Source organism: Phragmites australis, chromosome 1 (assembly GCF_958298935.1).
Source record: "Phragmites australis chromosome 1, lpPhrAust1.1, whole genome shotgun sequence".
Taxonomy (NCBI): Eukaryota; Viridiplantae; Streptophyta; class Magnoliopsida; order Poales; family Poaceae; genus Phragmites; species Phragmites australis.
The window spans coordinates 2,428,425-2,445,966 of record NC_084921.1 but is presented as its reverse complement, the minus strand read 5'-3'; the positions used below and the strand labels follow the sequence as shown (position 1 = coordinate 2,445,966).

At 45.4% G+C, this 17,542-nt stretch overlaps 1 protein-coding gene across 2 annotated transcripts; it reads right to left on the bottom strand.

Annotated features, from left to right (window-relative positions):
- Positions 1 to 9,235: 9,235 nt before the first annotated feature.
- Positions 9,236 to 12,303, bottom strand: LOC133914228 (putative transcription factor bHLH041). Of its 2 annotated transcripts, none has more exons than XM_062357447.1 (5): positions 12,051 to 12,303; positions 11,813 to 11,928; positions 11,012 to 11,692; positions 10,505 to 10,912; positions 9,236 to 9,848 (listed from the first exon to the last, which is right to left on the bottom strand). In XM_062357447.1, the coding sequence occupies exons 2-5, from the start codon at positions 11,903 to 11,905 to the stop codon at positions 9,735 to 9,737; spliced, it is 1,296 nt and encodes a 431-aa protein (XP_062213431.1). In that variant the 5' UTR covers positions 11,906 to 11,928; positions 12,051 to 12,303; the 3' UTR covers positions 9,236 to 9,734. The 2 variants fall into 2 exon arrangements, with proteins under 2 accessions (XP_062213431.1, XP_062213370.1); XM_062357386.1 differs by having other exon boundaries at positions 9,237 to 9,848; positions 11,813 to 11,897; positions 12,051 to 12,302.
- Between the last annotated feature and the right edge of the window lie 5,239 nt (positions 12,304 to 17,542).

Genomic DNA, 17,542 nt, shown 5'->3' with positions numbered 1-17,542 from the left:
ACGACCACCCAGTTTCCTAGTCATCCCAACGCTTGACCCCTCCACTTTTCGTCCCACTCACCAACTACCTCCACAGCCCAAGTTCGCACCCATGAACTTAGCTCAAGCCTCGCCCCTGCACCATCCCAAAACCCAGATCTAGGACACTGGCTTGACTTGCCACACGACGTTGAATCTTGGAGCTCTGATGAAGACGACGAGGAGGAAGACATAAAAGGGGGATCCGTGCGGCTTGAGGTTTGCCGTGTCGCAGATCTGCAGGGTATGGCTCTTGTTGCGAATCTGCTTTTGAAATCCGTAGTGGTGGGCACCGCCTTGTCCGGAGGTTCTTGTTCCGACGATTGACAGTCGTCGCGATCCATGGTTAAGGAGGATTGTGCAAGATGGCGAGCACATTCTGATGCGGCCTCCTGGGAGGACGACTCCATGCCGACCAGACGGCTGTCTCTCTTCAGAAGGTCAATGGCCCCGGTCGGGACATTTGGTCCTGGCTTGGGGTGTCGACAACGCATCGGCTTGTCCATGAAGTCTTTGATGGAGAGGTAGGGTGGCAGGTGGTGAATCGGTCGCATTGGTGGCATAGGAATCGCCCCTGGATGCCTCGACGGGCGCGTCGCTCGGAGGAGGGGCGTGACGCCTTAGTGTTGCGTGATGCCTATTTGAAGAAGCTTCGGGGCCGCTGCTTTAATTGCCTGGCTCGTGACCACTTCTCCGCTGAGTGCCAGGACCTATCGAGGTACTGGGAGTGTGGTAGGCTAGGCCATTGGGAGGTGAAGTGTCTGCGACATGCTCCCGGAGAGGAGCCCAGGCGGCTGACGACACCTTCCTCTGGGTCGACTGTCGCTGCTTCAGCTCCCATGGCCCTCCTCGACAACCTGGGCCTTCGCTCGAACCAGGAGGTCTTCATGATTCCGATGTCGGAGGAGATCAGGGAGTGCGCAACCTTCTTTGAGCGCTTGGCCCTGCTGGTGTGGATTGGCTGCAGCAGGCCTGCGACGGAGTCATAACGTCGTCGACACATTCACGGCGGAGTTCGGTGTCCATCTCATGGACATCCAAGTCACCAATTACCACCTCGAAGATTTCATGGTGGTGCTCTCTGACCTAGCGGCCTTCGAGAGGGCCAGCTCTTGCTCTAGTTTCTTCTTCGGCGAGTGGGAATTTCGACTCCGCCGGTGGTCCGTGTGCAGCCAATCCAACGGGGCAGCTCTGGAGTTACACGTCACGCTTACCCTGGATGGGTTGCTTGCGCACTTGTGGACTGAGGAGATTACGGCCACGATCATCAACTGCACGAGTGCGATGCGCTATGTTGATAGGCCTCCTGCCACAGGAACAGGGCGGACGCCTTCACGCTGTTTGTGTGGACGTTGGACCCGAGCGCCATTCCAAAGGCGGTGTGGGTAACTGTCACTGAACCAGAGTTAGAAGGTCCTATCCCACATATTCACGTCCCTCTGCCGCAGGCCTACATCGAGTGGGCTAAGTCGCGAGTGCCAAAGCGGGGTCACACGTACAAAATGTTGGTCCACTTGGTACCTCAAAGATCCGTGGTCAGTAGGAATTGCAATCAATCCTAAGAGGCACAACTTCATTTGGCTCCAGGGCGTTCAGGACGGAGACACGTTGATGGAGGTCGTCCATGTGAGAAGCTCGTGCAGTTCCTTTGACTGATCCCACATCTTGCGTCGTAGTGATGACGAATATGAAGATGGAGGCGGGGGTCGGCATCCGGGTGATGGAGACGGTAGCCCTCGCTCGGTGTGCCAGACGAGCTGGTTTGGTCGCCTCCACTGGGGTGGCGACTATAGCAACAGCTTGTCCTCCAGATAAGGACGCGATAGCCTCCATGACGGCGGTAAGAACCATGGCCGCAGTGAGCCATCCGCTGTCGATGGGATGAGGCGGGCCGGTGGGGTGCTCGTTGAAAGGGCAGAGCACCACCTTTGTATCTCTGCTCATTAAGGGACGTCGGTGGCCGGGATTGGTCAGCCCTGTGTCGCTCCCCCGTGCAAGCAAGGTCCTAGACACGAGGCCCGTTGATCACCGTCGGTTCTCAAGCTCCGCTAATGCCACCTGGGGTTGACCTGTTAGTGCAGGAGGGTGGGCTGCTTGCGTCGGTTGATCCTGTGTACTCGCAAGGAGGCCTCCTGTTGGATGACCCGATGGTCAATCAAGGCGCCTGTTGCGTGTGGCACCACGATGCACAAAACTTCACATCTGCCTGTTGCAATGGCAGGTATGGTTGCGTAGGACCACTCAGTGTCCACCTTAGCACCAACGGTTTCAACGGCAAGTGACATTGAGCACTTCATTGCTGACATTGCAACGACAACAGACAGGGGGCTCGTCTCCACACCTGAGAAGGCCAAGATTTGAGGTTTGAGGCTTGCCAAGGGAGACATAGTACGTCGTAGTGGCAAGATCGCAGACAAGAAGAGGGCTGATGGGGTCAGCCTCTGAGGAGATGGCAATTGAAGTGCTTGCAAAGAAGCTGGGTGCCCTGTCACTAGCAAAAAGCATCAACGTTCAGACCAAAGAGAGGCTGATAAAGATGTTTGAGGGCCCCCTACTGGCTGTGGCTCTGGATGTGATTGAGAGCTGATCAAGGCAATGGATATTGACATGGTCAAACTGCCAAAGGGGGATCGCAAGAAGATCGAGATGCGGGAGTGATGCATTTGTGGTGGTTAGTCTAGAAGTTTAATCGGAGATTGCAGTCTGTCATGTGTAGTTCTGATATGTTTTATCTTATGTCTAGTGTATCTTTGCTGGAGGGCTTCTTTTTAGGCTAAGTGTTGCTAGGCTGGGCGCAGAACCGTTGTCCCTTTGGAGGAAGAGGAGGCCAGCGGGTCTGTTGTTTCTTTGGGTTTGGCTCTTGCCATCTTGTTATGACAACGATGCTCTTGCCGTGTGGTCTGCGGTTGTTGTCATGCCCATCGTTGATGTGCCGAGCATGCCTGTCCCCTCGTCCTATTTGTTCAAATGTACATTCTGTATGGTTCATATCTATGTGTTGCCTACCTTTGTGGACAACAAGGTATGGCTTGTGTTTTGTGAAGTTGAATCCTTCCATGACAGTCAATGATATCAAACTCTTGTGTTGGAATGTCCGGAGCGTGAATGCAAGCATAAGAAAGGATGCAGTCCATGAAATGGCCAGAGCAATATGGGATTCAGTTGTGTGCTTGCCAGAAACTAAGCTGGGGCAAATTGATGAGGATATTGTGGCACATACTTTGGGAAGGAGATTCGCTGCAAATTACTCTTATGCACTAGCAGATGAGAGTAGAGGTGGGGTGCTAATTGCGATGGATGAGGCAAATTTGCTGCTGATCTCATCCACCAAGTGTGCCAACATGCTGGCTGTGACGGTAAGACATTTGGATGATGAAACTAAGTGGAGTCTAACAACCGTGTACGGTCTGTAAGGAGATGCGGACAAGGTGAGGTTTATGGAAGAGCTCAAGGAACTTAACATGACATCGAGCATAAGGTGGTTTGTTGCTGGATATTTCAATTTAATTTACAAAGCAACATATAAGAATAACTCTAGGCTAAATATAGGACCAATAAATATGTTCAGGACCACCATTAATGGGCTTGGCTAGAAATAATTAGAACTACAAGGGCACAAATATGCCTAGACAAACAGGCAAGTAAACCCTACAATGACTTGGATTGATAGAATGTTCTGCTCTGCCGATTGGGATTTGCTCTTCCCCATAGCCACCTTAACTACTGCTGCTTCCACTTTATCGGATCACTGTCCCCTTGTTTTGCATGGTAATCCAGGGTACAGAAAGTACCATGGATTTAGATTCAAGTCCTTTTAGCTTGTCATGCCGGGTTTTCTCGAGGTCGCGCAGGATGCTTAGAGCAAGTCGGTTTTTGTCTGTAGATGCCACGAGAGCCTTCCACATCAAGCTATCATGCACGGCAAAGGCGTTATAGAAATGGATCAGGACCAACATCGGCAATATTAGGTTGTAGATGGAGATTGCTAAGTGGGTGTTATCCTTGATGGATGGTGCATAGGAGTCCAGAAGCCTCACAATCAAGGAAACAAAGTTCAGAACAAGAATCAGAAGCAAGTTCTTTGGGCTAGTTGCTATCCAAAAAATCAAGCACGACAACATGCAAGAATGGCGCATATTAGAACAACAGACATAAGCACCAAGTTATTCTATCTGTATGTTAATGGAAGGAAGAGGAACACATTCATCTTTTGAGAACAAGCGAAGGGGTTGCAGTCACGCATGAAGAAAAGGAGCATGATATCCTTACCCATTTCAGCACCATTCTTGGCTCTTCTCCAAGGCATGATCATGCTGTTACTTGGAGTAGCCTTGGCTTGTAGCGGTAGGACCTTTCTGAGTTAGAAAGAGACGGTGATGAGGATGAGATTAAGAATGTAGTAATGGGCTTACCAAAGGAGAAGGCGTCAGGTCCAGATGGTTTCATGGGGTGCTTTTATTCTACATGTTAGAATATCATCAAAAGTGATCTAGTAAAGACAATTAAACAACTAATTGACCTCAGAGGCCCTCGGCTAAACCTACTAAACTCCACAAATATTGTGTTGCTGCCTCAAAGGAACATTCTGAAGCTATCACAAACTTTAAACCTATTAGCCTGATCCACAGTTTCAAAGCTTTTCTCAAAGATCTTGTCAAACCGGCTAGCACCACATTCACATAAGATTGTCTCAAACTGTCAGAGCGCTTTTGTCTGTGGGAGGAGCATACATGATAGCTTCCTTCACATGCAGTGCCTCATAAAAGACTTACACAAGAAACGGAAGCTGACGCTTTTCCTCAAATCGGATATAACTAAGGCTTTTGATTTTGTACTTTGGTCTTACCTCATTGAGATCATGTAGCATGTTGGTTTTGGACCGAGGTGGAGGGAGTGGATTTGCATGCTCCTGGCCTCTAGCTCCTCAAGGGTTCTTCTCAACGGCGCCCCGGGCAAACTGATTCAGCACAGAAGAGGCCTTCGGCCGGGGGATCCGCTATCTCTTATGTTGTTTGCTATAGCCATGGAACCCCTTCATAAAATTTTGTGCTTAGCAAAAGAAAGGAGCCTCCTTGGTCCGGTCCACCCAAAATCAAGGGGTTTTCAATCTGCACTATGTGCAGATGATGCTGCTCTTGTGATAAATCCAAGCACGCAAGAGGTATTCACAATATATGCAGATGATGCTGTTCTTGTGATAAATCCAAGCACACATGAGGTATTCGCAATTAAACAGCTTCTAAGGATCTTTGGTAATGTATCAGGTCTTCAAACAAACCTTGATAAGACTAAGCTATATCCAATCAGGTGCAATGGGTTAGACATTGAAGATATGTTGCAGGTTTTTCCTATGAAAGTTAAGTGTTTCCCTCCCTTGCAAATATTTGGACCTACCTCTGCACCTTCATAATCTTAGAAAGGTTGATTACCAACCGCTAATTGATAAGTTGGCAGGACAGATACCTGATTGGCAGGGTAGGCACCTAACAAAGGTGGGAAGGATTGAATTGACGAAATCGGTACTAACATCTACCGTGACATACTGCGCCACAGTGTTCAAGCTTCCTAAATGGCTTATAAAGATGATTGATAAGATCCAAAAGCGTTTCATTTGGTCCGGGACAGAAGCTGATGAGGGAAGATGTTGCAACTTTGTCAACTAGGAGGTAATGTGTAGGCCGAAAAGCCTTGGTGGGGTTGGAATTCTGGACCTCGATCGGTTCTACCAAGCGCTCAGAATGAGGTGGCGATTGTTTTCCTAGAATAATCCTGATAGGCCATGGAACACTTTCTCAGTGCAGCTAGACGACACCGAGAAAAAGCACTTTGCGGCATCAACATCTATTCAGATGGGAGATGGGAACAAGGCCCTGTTCTGGATGGACAATTGGCTTGGCCAAGGCTATCTAGCTCATATTGCGCCAAATCTGTACAATATCGCTAAACACAATAATTGGACAGTGTCTCATGAGCTAAACAACTCAAGATGTATCACAAATATTAAGCGCATTCATATCTTTCAACAATTGAAGGACTTTGTCGAGGTTTGGATGTTGTTGCAGGGGGTGGCTTTGCAGCCGAGGGTGCAGGATGCAGTGGCCTGGAAATGGACTTCCACTGGAACTTACACGGCTAAATATGCTTACGAGATGCAGTTCGAAGGTGCAAGACTACCTTTTAGGGACACATTCTTCTAGAAGGTGAATGCAGATTCCAAGGTGCGCTTCTTCACGTGGACGACCATGCACAACAAATTGCTCACAGCTGACAACTTAGAGTCGAGAGGCATGAACTATGGGATTATGTGCGCTTTGTGCCACCAGCAACCAGAGACAGCTACACATCTGCTCCTCCAATGCTCCTTCGCGAGGCTTGTCACCTCCAAGGTATGGTTTTGGTACCACATTGCAGGAAATTTTGAACCATCCGAGCTGCAGGACACTCTCACGGAGTGGTTGCATAGGGTCGTGATGCTAGGAATAAGTAAGGAGCGTAACGTGAAGACTGGAAAAATACTGTATGTCTGGTGGAACATTTGGAAATGACAAAATCGACGTGTTTTTGAAGGACGCGAAGAAAATTTTGAGAAGGCGGCGTTTAGAGCCATAGAAGACCTCAACGGTTGGCGCATGAAACCTCTTTGTATTTGTTCTGAACTTTTTTTCCTGGTTAAATAAAATGGCAGATCACCTATCACTTTGCTTTAAAAAAAAGATGGCAGGGGCTATATTGCATTGATCTAGAGTCATGGAAAGTACCTTGCGAAAAGTTAAAACTTAAGTATCACAGATCTAATTATGCGCACCACTGCAAATCTTAATATCGAATCCAAAAAAAAAAAAAATGGTGCAAAATGTAGAAATAGTGCTACAATCTATTTGCCCTCTGGAAGAAATTTGCTGAAGAGAGTTACTAAAAGGCTGTGTTGCTGGAGCCTTCTTTAGTGCTACAGTAAGGAGAGGCGAAAAAAGAGGGCGACTTCTTCTTCGGCGGCGATCCGGCCGATTCCTCCTCCCTGGCGTCATCTCCGGCGCCGGGAGGGGAGGGAATCGGCCCGGTCTCGGCCGATCTGTATATAGGTACTAGGTTTTACTACTACCTCTAAGTTTTACCGGTGGCGTTGGTGATGATGGCTTCGTCCGGCTTCCGGGAGGGCCAGGCATCTACGACTCCACGACGGCTTTTGCTCCTCCAGCGGATCTTCGGCGATGGCGTTTGTGAAGGCGCTCTACCGGGCGACCCTTCTGGGGGGTCCGTTTTCCTCAATCTCATGCGGTGGGGTTGGTGCATATGCTTCCCCCTTTTGGGTGGACTTTATTCCGCGTCGGTGGATTTTGGTCTGACAGCGGCGGATTCCGTCTTCTTCTCTAGTGACGAAGCTGCCGATGGTTGTTTAGTGGTCTCTATGCGCGTCGATGGTGAGCTCGGCGTGCTGTCTTTTGCGGCGTTTCCAAGGGTTGGAGCTTCTTCACCGGCTTGGAAGGAGATTTCTTTCCTCACCCTCGGCGATTGTTTCTCTCGGTTCCTGGTATGGCAGCGGGGGAAGCACGGGTCGGAGGTGGAGAAGATGAACAGGAGGCCCTGTGCTGCTTTCCTTTGTAATTTCCAGTTCTTGCAGGGGCCTCTTTGTAACAGCTGGGTTGTAATATCCTTTTAATATCAATATAAATCCAGCCCTTCCGAAAATTTTTTTTTTTGCTGAAGAGAGATTCCTTGCATGTAGTCTCCCTGATGACGCAAATGGAAGAGGAGACAAACTGGCACTGGTGATGCCATATGATGCTGACAGCATGCTATTGATCATATTATATTGGTTAACGCGAAGAATATATTGTAATGATTGGTTCGCACATCTGAATCAGGTAGACGCATGATATGCTCAGACAAACGTCAGTCACGCTGAAATATGTGATAGGGCTTGCAGGAAAAAAACGTGTCTGGGGTAGGATGCATCTTTCGCGTAAGCGAGTAGTCAGCTTTGTCCATGCCTCTGAATTTTCTCAGCTCCTTTTTCATGTGATCTTTTTAGGCAGGATATTTTTTTATCTTCGCGAAGACTTCACCGAATAACGCCAGATTAAACCTATAGAGATAACTGAAGCAGAAAATTTTAAACACGCACAGAATAACCGAGCACGCTGCAAAAGTTTGCAGCAAACACGACTTGACTTTAGCTACGACTACGAAGCAGTGGACCGGTGGCGTGACGGCCCTCCTACGTTGGTTTAACGGCGGCCTGTGGTCTGGCGGCGGAGGCAAATGTGTCAGAGGGGTTGCGCCGGCGTTAGTTCTTTTTTAAATATATAATGGAATAGAGTTTTCGGCCTCTAGCAAGTCTTCTGCACATCCTTTTTTCTCTAACAAATTTAGTGTAGTATCTAGTATGTTTTTCTCTAAAGAGTGTCTTACATAAAATATATTTTTTATCTTTTCGTCAAAAATGATATTATTATGGCATAGCTCTATAGCCTAATATAAAGCTATTATATCAACACAAATGTTATTCGGAAAACACAACTCCGCAATATGTTACGCATGTAGGGTATATCTTGGATGTTCATTTCTCCCATATGATACTCATCCATCTCTTGATTCTCTCATATACTATGATTTTTTCACCTACCATTTCAACATAAATCTTAACACAAATAAACAATCCTGGTAAGCCATGCGTCCGCATGACATTGTGGAAATTTCTCTTCCATGTTATTCTTGTGTTTTTGTCCAACACCCCTAAGTGAATTACCCATCATATATATGCGTAGTGTTTGTAGGTGTGTTTATGTCAAAAGCAATTTTGACAACATACCAAACAGATTTAGCAAAATGACAGATGTTGTATGGTTTTCATAATGAGTACATAAACAACAATTGATGTTCCCATTTCAATTACGTTTTGCTAAATTGTCTTTGGTCATGATAACTCCTCCCTCTCCATATACCACATGATTGTCTTTATCTTCCATGGAATTTTAGTTGCCAAAGAAATTTGTTGGGAAAGGGTATACTTGTGTTAGTTGTACGTTGATACATGGAGCGGACTGAAAATTACCCATTCGCATGTAAGTTCCATCTAAAGGCATGCCTTTTCTTTTCTTTAGACAATTCGTGGCGGTAGCTAGCCGGTGTTTCCGTTCTTCAATTCCTAACGGAATTAACAAACTTGGTTCAAACATGTGCTCAGTCTTGTTTACAATACTAACAAAGATCTCGATCGTATGAACATCTCCGAGGGAGGGAAAGACTGATCGTGCATTATATGAATTACTACTGGTAAAAGTACATATATATGATGAGATTATACAGTCACACTCCCCCCTATTCGAAAGTCCAAAACCATCGAAAGCTCCTAGGTTGACGTTCACATTGCATACATGCATGTTAGTACTCCTCCTAGGTAGGTTGACGTCCACATTGCATACATGTTAGTACTCCTCCTACTGTGTACTTTTCCATGGATTCGTGTGGTCTATGCTAATCATGTGTGCACATCATCATCCGTCAACATCGTACGTGGAAGTAGAATTGTCCACGCGCTGACACTTCTTCCTCGGACCACACCGATCCACCATGCATGCACCCATGGAGTGGGTCGGGTTGGTGTCACGGACACTCGGACGGGTCTTCTCAGTTAAGCGGCGGTCTCTTGGGGGCGTGCGTGCTCGCAGCAGAGTAGCTAGCCAGCCGCTGAGTTCAGAAGCCTCGTCGAAGCAGCTTTACTGGCGCTGAGGCGCCGCCGCGGTTTCCGAAGATGGCAGCGTCAGCGCATCGGCGACGACCTTCGCCACGGCGTCCTTGACCGGCTGCTCGTCCCATTCAGCGCCCGGCGACTGCGACATCATCAGTGAGAGTGACACGAAGCAACGTTAGACGAACAGTGTCAGGAGGAGTGATCAACATCCATCGACAGTCGTCGTCGTCGTTCTCAAGTGACGATGGACGTTTTGGATGAAAATATCGGCAAGGCATGTAAAGTTGTAAACGTATACGTAAGAGATACCAACAAGTGGCGTGGGGGAAGCTTGTTGTCAAAATTAACTGCATAATTTTCCCTAGCATGCGACAAGGTTGGAGTCTTTGGTGAGTTCAGGGGTTTTACTTTTCATGGAATCTTAATTAATTACCGTAACTAGCTAGTGATCGATGCATCCCTTAGTCAATGCATGCAAGATTCCTCTGACCCTTCTTAATTGGGTTACGTGGTGCACAGTGCACACTATCTACCTTCTACCTCTAAGCTTAGCTAGCTTGCTCTTCATCTTGCATGCATGGATGGTTTTGGTATATTTTGTAACCTCAGAAGAATAAAGAGAATCGATCAGAAGATATATATATATATATATATATGTATATATATATATATATATATATATATATCTTCTCAAATTAATTTGCGCTTGCAGTTCTTTCTTCTTTCTAGTGAGAATGGCATATGCATGATCAACTGTTAATTAATCTAGTAAAACATGTCAAACTGATTATATACCTTGATTTGCAACGTCAGGACAGTTCGTGGAAAAGTGTTCGTTTGAGGAGGTCCAGTGCTGCAGCTGGTGCTCATTGCCACCATGCTGACGCCATCCCCCACCTGATCTTTCAGGCACTGCAGCGTCCGAAGCACCACGTCGGTCATGCTGCACCGCGACCTCACCACTATCTTCAGCGTGCAGAGATCACGAGGTTCGATTGCCCATTCCTCCGCTTCTCTGGTTATCTCGATCCGCACCTTCTCGCCGAAATCGTTGTCGCCGGCGTCCTTGCGGCCGTCGTCGCCGCTGTCGCGCTGGGTCAGCCGCGACTCCAGCGACTTGTTCTTCTCCTCGAGCTCGGACAACTTGGATTCGAGAGATCTCAAGTACTCCCTTGCCCTGATCAGGATCGACGTCTTGTCTTTCTATTGTAAGAGAAGAAGACGAAGCAAATGTTCGTTCGTCAGAACCAGCTCATGCATGAACACAAAAATAGTTGACGATTGACATGCACATCCACGTACTTTGGCGCCTAATGGAAGGACGGCCTTGAGGGCGTGGAAGCTGTGGTTGAGCTTCTCCCGCCGCTTGCGCTCGGAGATCATGTGTTGCAGCTGGTTCACAGATGCTGGTGGCGCCGCCGCCTCGGCGGACGCCTGGTAGTAGTACTGCTGTTTATGCCTCGCCGCCATGTGCATCTTGGACAGCACCGAGATGGCCGTCTTGAACATCCTCTGGCCGCACGCGCCCGGCTTCGGCGGCCTTCTCGGGCCGAGGTGCCGCGCGTAGCGCTTGAACGCACCGGTGTTGGCCGGCAACTCCGGCGCCATTGCCACCGCTTCGTGACGGGCCGCTGGTGTTGGCACGTGAAGGTTGTTCGCGTACTGGCCGTGGTAGTGGTGGTCGTCGTTGGGCAGTTCGTGTGCTAATGGTAGTACGTGAGAGGAGACCTCCGGGTATTGGTAGCCAGCCGCCGGAGCTGCGGCGAGGATGCGCGACGAGCTCTCGGGGCTGCAGGATAGGGAGGCGGAGCGCAGCGAGAGCGAGAGCGAGGAGGAGGATGACGACGATGGGAAGCTGCCGGCGGCGTGGTGCGAATCGAAGAGGCCGTCCACCATGGGGAGCTGATGCTGCATGTCTATGGCTCCGTCGTTGGAAGGCACGTCGTAGACTGCCTCGTCATCCATGCTCATGTGCATGCTGATCTGCACGTACGAATCAACAAATGTTACCAGTCCATATATATTGATCAGATACTTCAAGCGTGTCTGTAATTGTAGTATTATGATTGCATGGTTGAATCAACTGATCAATCAATCACTTGCCTGGTTCAGGTGGTGCTGAATCTGTGAGCTGATGAGCAGTTGCTGCTGCTCCTCCTCCCTGTGCTGCAACTCAACAGGGGTGTAGCTGCGCATGCAGAGAGTAATCGATCAGCTAGCTGTAAACACATGGGATTTATATGCACTAAACTACAGAGGACCAAGAACAATCGATCTGATGTTCATGAAAGGATCAACATCTCATCTCGATCGATCGATTATGCATAGTAAGCTTCGGTACCTGGCAGCGTAGCCGCACATGAAGCCGTTGTTACCGGTGTTGTTGTTGGTGTAGCCATGCAGCCAGCTGCTATCCATGGTGATCAATCGAAAGCTGCTCAATCTCCCAGCTAGGATTCAGCTACCTCTAATAACTCTAGGTTAGTCGGAGATTACGTATGAGTTGACTAGCACCATGCATGCGTGTATATATGTAGAACAACAGAGATAGGAGCTGGCAAGAATCCAGTGGATTGGATGCGTATATATAGTAGTGATAGGAGGATGCTAAAAGGCTAATGGATATACCAATTGGTACTGGGCATGGAAAGAGAGAGTACGCAGCTAGGGCTAGGAGAGAACGCAAGTGCTGGTTTGTAGTGAGAAATTTTGTTGAAGTCACGATGAGCGACCGGAGGAGTCTACGGTCAATTTGATTTGGCTGCGGCAGAAATAATTTACTCACCGTTCCAAGGAGAAAAGCTTAATCTTTTGAACAACTCTTGGATCCATTCGAGGCATGGATCGTATGTCGTCATGTCGATCGAGCTAGGAATACAATATCTCTTCGTTCAGCATGCATGCATATGCATGCAAGAATGCTTGGTTAATTATGCCATGCGGCTAGTTTAATCAACTTGCTGGTGTTAGTTGCATCCTAGGTTCCTAGCCAACGAATACATGCATGCATGTGCCGGGCATAGTTGATTTGGCAAGATGCAGTGGCGGAGGCAGCCTCCATATAGGGGCTTTCTTCTTCCTCCTCCTCCTCCTCCTCCCCACCTCATCTCCCCACTTCTTCATCTTCTCTCATCTCCTGCACCACCACCACCCCTACTTTCCAATGGAGATGTAGCCAGTAAGTGGGCTAGAGCCCGGCCCGTGGATCCGCCGCTGGCAAGATAGGACGCATATGCATGCAGATAGGCCGCTGTTTTTTACTCACACCATGTAATTTTTTCAATGCAACGCACTAGGAAAATATATGGTAGCAGCAATTGTTTAGGTGCGCACATGGGGTTGGCTCTTGAAGAACAAGCCACATACTATGACTAGTGCTGGAGAGCATGTAATACGCATAGTCATTATTCAGAAAACATGATTGTTGCAAACATGTTAACTAATCTTTTCTTTTTGCATACACCCAAACATACCACTCACACAGTCATGAGTGTGTGCTTATCACATATATGCCCATAAAATTTATGGATAAAGGCAACCACGTGTTTGTAAATTGTGGCATCGAGTTTTTGACTCTTAGATGTCGAAGTCATACCATCGAATGCGCCCCGCCCCGCCAAGAGATAGTTCCCAAAGCATTCAGTTATTCTAACAAATATAATATACATACCCACTAGAAAAGGTTCCATGATTAGCTCGTGCATCTTATTCCTACGTATAACGAGAGTGCGTGCTTGTTACAACTTCCTAACTGATGTATATATTTTTTTTTTAATAATGTAAACACGTTCCGGCCTTTTGCATCATTCCATGCATACAGTCCAAGTTCATTATTACAATATTTAAAGTGGTGGAACTAAAAGAAAAAGATTACAAAATATTAAGCACGTAGCCTATAATATACGGTAACCTATTCTTACCGAAGATTTGCATAACCTTCAGTATATCCTCCCTTTTTTATTCCTTTTGCAGCAACCTCTAGAAGCGTAACCAAAATGTACCTCTGAAAATTGCCTGCTTCATAGTCATAGTAGAATTTTTATTAATGATAATATCATTTTGACATATCCATATAGACAAAAAATAACAGCCATGCCTACTAAGAGCCATCTATTAGCAGCTACCCTTGATCTAAGCCAAAATCTCATCATATTGCCCATGCTTCTAGGTTTCTTTATTCCCAAAGCAATTGTAATTATATGCCAAATGGATTTAGCAAAATAACACTAAAAAAACAGATGTTGAATGCTTTCATTATGATTGCAAAAACAACATTTAAGGCTACCTTTACAAATTCTTTTGGCCAAACTATCTTTGGTCAAAATAACCCATCTACATAAGTACCATAAGAAAATCTTAATCCTAAGTAGAAGCTTAAGCTTCTATAGACCCTTTGCTATGGTGGAAGTGGGTAGAGCTATCATTTGATTCTACATATAATGAACTGAAAATAATTCATTCTCATGCAACCCTACTTAAAGGTATCACGTCCATTGCATAGTTGGACATATAACAATTTGAACACCATATTATGCTAAGCAATTAGTTTATCCCCATTAATAGGTCTACAGAAAGAGAGGTTTAGCGATAAGGAATGCATAACTTCCGCCACTGTGATTTGATTTCTTCTAACCACATTATACAATGATGAATATTGTTCACTCAAAGGGAAAACTCCAACCACATATCATTTCAGAATCTCGTTTGGCATCCATCCCTAACCCGGAAAATCCCATATCTGAGTAACTCAGGTTTCACTTTCATAAGAGCAGACCAAAAGTGAGAATTCCTAGTTTGCCTTCTACCTGAGTGATAGATTTACCTCATGGGTATTTATTCCTGAGCATTTGTTGCCAAACCCCATCCTCATTAATTAGTCTAAAAAGCCACTTACTAAGGAGGCAAATGTTCAAGACCAAGATTAGTAATGCCTAATCCACCCCGGTCTTTCGGTTGGTAGACGATGTCCCAACGAACAAGTAAATATTTCTTATTAAGGTTATCCCCTTGCCAAAAGAACTTAGACTAAAGATAGTCCAGTCTTTTAAACACACCCTAAGGGATTTCAAAGAAGGATCATGAAAATGGGTAGACAACTTAGAAATGTGTTTAGAAGTACTAATCGACCTCCAGCAGACATCAATTTTCCCTTCCAACTGCTCAGTTTCTTTTCAAACTTTTCTTCAACCCACTTCCAATCATTATTTCTTAGCTTCTTGTGAATCATCAGAATGCCAATATATCTAAAAGGTAAAGAACCAATATCACATCCAAATAATTCTATGTATTGGTCCTCACATTGTTTTTATAGGATCAAGAGGGCGACTAGAGGGGGGGGTGAATAGGCTTCTCAACAAATTTCTTACGAAATTGATGGCCTTCTCCTATTCGAACACCTAATGCACGTCTACAAGAGAATCACAACAGAACACAACATGAATATGCAGCAGAAAAACTACACCTACTCAGAAATTCTGGAAACTCCGGAGAAAGATCAAAAACCAAACTAGAAATTTCAACAAAAAATAGGTCTCATGGTTGGAATCGAACACTAGATTTTATAAAAAAATCAATCCATGAATCATCCCACACAAAGGTTGAATGTTGAGAAAAGATCACTCAAGGATCAAGAGATGAACAACAGTTGAAGAAGATCTCTAAGATGATGGTTTAAAGGCAAGAGAATTCAAGACCCTATCACATATGCATATGTATGTGAATTTTATGCCTTTAGCATCAAGAAGAACAACCTCCTAACGTGTTAAAATTTCAGTTCAAAAAGAAAAATAAAAATCAACACCGAAGAAGAAAAACTTGCACACAAGATAAGAGAACCAAGAGAGAGAAACTAGAAGAAGGAGAATTCAACCATATAAAACAAAATAAACTTCATTACTCAAAGAGGTCAACCCTATCTTAGGCGAATTACAAAGATTTTTCTCTCAAAACTCTCACATATTACATAGGCTAAGCACTCATCCTTTTCTCTTCTAAAACTCTAGCACAATGTTCTCATATGGGTGGCACAAGGGTCTTAAATGGCTGGTTCCACCTCTATCATAGCTCTACCCCTCTATTTATATGTCTAGAAAATTTGATCCCTAAGTTTTGTAGCTTTTTCCTAAAATAACCCTCTTTTGTAGTACACTCCTACCTACCACTGAGGGTATTTTGATCCATTTTCTTCTCTATTCATCGGACTGCCTCGACGCCTTCACGCCTTAGCTTCGCGTTGATACAAACTTTACGATGATGTCATGTACTCTTCTAGTCCTCCTACGATTTTGAGGTCAAACCGCGAAACCCTAGCATGCTTCTCAAAAGCGTGACTAGCCATCACTTGCTTCTGATGATGACATGTGTCCTCCGTGTTACAATCTTGACTGCCGACAAGTCTCTCCCGCTCCTGATCTATTAGGCCTCCTTGTCACTTGCACTGGCATCCCCTTCGCTTGACTTTGTCAACACACTGTCTTTATCCTCTATTTCATGCTTTGCTTGACCTTCATATGTACAACTAGTATCATCCTTGACTCCGTTCGGCCCTCCTTGATCATACGGTACCAAGCACCCACTTAACCCTGATCAACTTTCGTCGACCGTCAAGTTTCATCCGTCACCTGCACACCTTGAAACAAGCAAACATATTTCTCCACACTCCATAACATCTCCAGGTTAGCACAAAATCAAAAACTTCAACTCAGAACACATATTGTAGAAAACGTGAACACCAGATGTTCCGGTGTGTTCTGCTCTGAATACCGGACCATTCGGTGAGTGTAACACTATCTATTCTAATAAAATTTTGCCCTCTGCAAGAAAAGTTCCGGTGAAATATTCCAGTGATCTCATGTCCATCGTCGGATAATTCAGCGTGTGCCAATCCACTGAACCACTCTTCTACAACCTCTCTGCAACAAAAGGTCCGACGCATTCTCCGGTGTTCACAAACTAACATTGGACTATCCAGTGTATATAATCAAACTTAGTGCCAAAAATCTCATCTCTGCAGACAATACTCTGGTGCTCTCAAAGTCCATCACCGGACCATCTGATGTTTACTTCCATTTCTGCTTTAGCACTAAAAATGCTCCGGTGCTCACTTCACCAAATACCGGACTATCCAGTGTGATCAAAAACCCATACACCTGATATTTCGGTGAGACATAATTTTCTAGACTATAAAAAACAGTATGCTTCAATTCAAACTTTGGTTAGCTATAAACAAGATCACACCCAAACAAACTCATGCCAACCAAAATCATTTCAAATCTAATGTTTTGAATGACTCATCACATGAAAACCAAAATATCTCATTTTTATGAAAGTTAATCTTAAGCCCAGATAGTTGTTCAAACACACATAGCAAGAGCTTCATATTTCTTGCTTGCTTGATATTATGATCCATGAAAATGATTGTTCTATCTGCATATTGCAAAATAGATAAGCCATCATTAACCAGGTGTGGAACCACTCCTGTGATTTGCCTATTCTTTTTTGCTCTTGAGATTAATAATGAAGCATATCTGTTACAATATTAAAAAGAATGGGTAATAAGAGATTTTCTTGTCTTAAACCTTTTTTTTTCGAAAATAAAGTCCAACTTCATTATTGACCTTAATTTCTACATAGCCCTTAGACACAATGCTTTGGATCCAGCTACACCATTATGCTGAAAAACCTTTCATTCTAAAAGCCTGCTGGAGGAAGGGCCATTTAACCTTGTCATATGCTTTCTCAAAATCAATTTTAACAATCACATTATTTTTTTTCTATGCAACTCACGAATGTTCTCATAGAGTATTATCACTCTTTTCATTACGTTTCAACCAG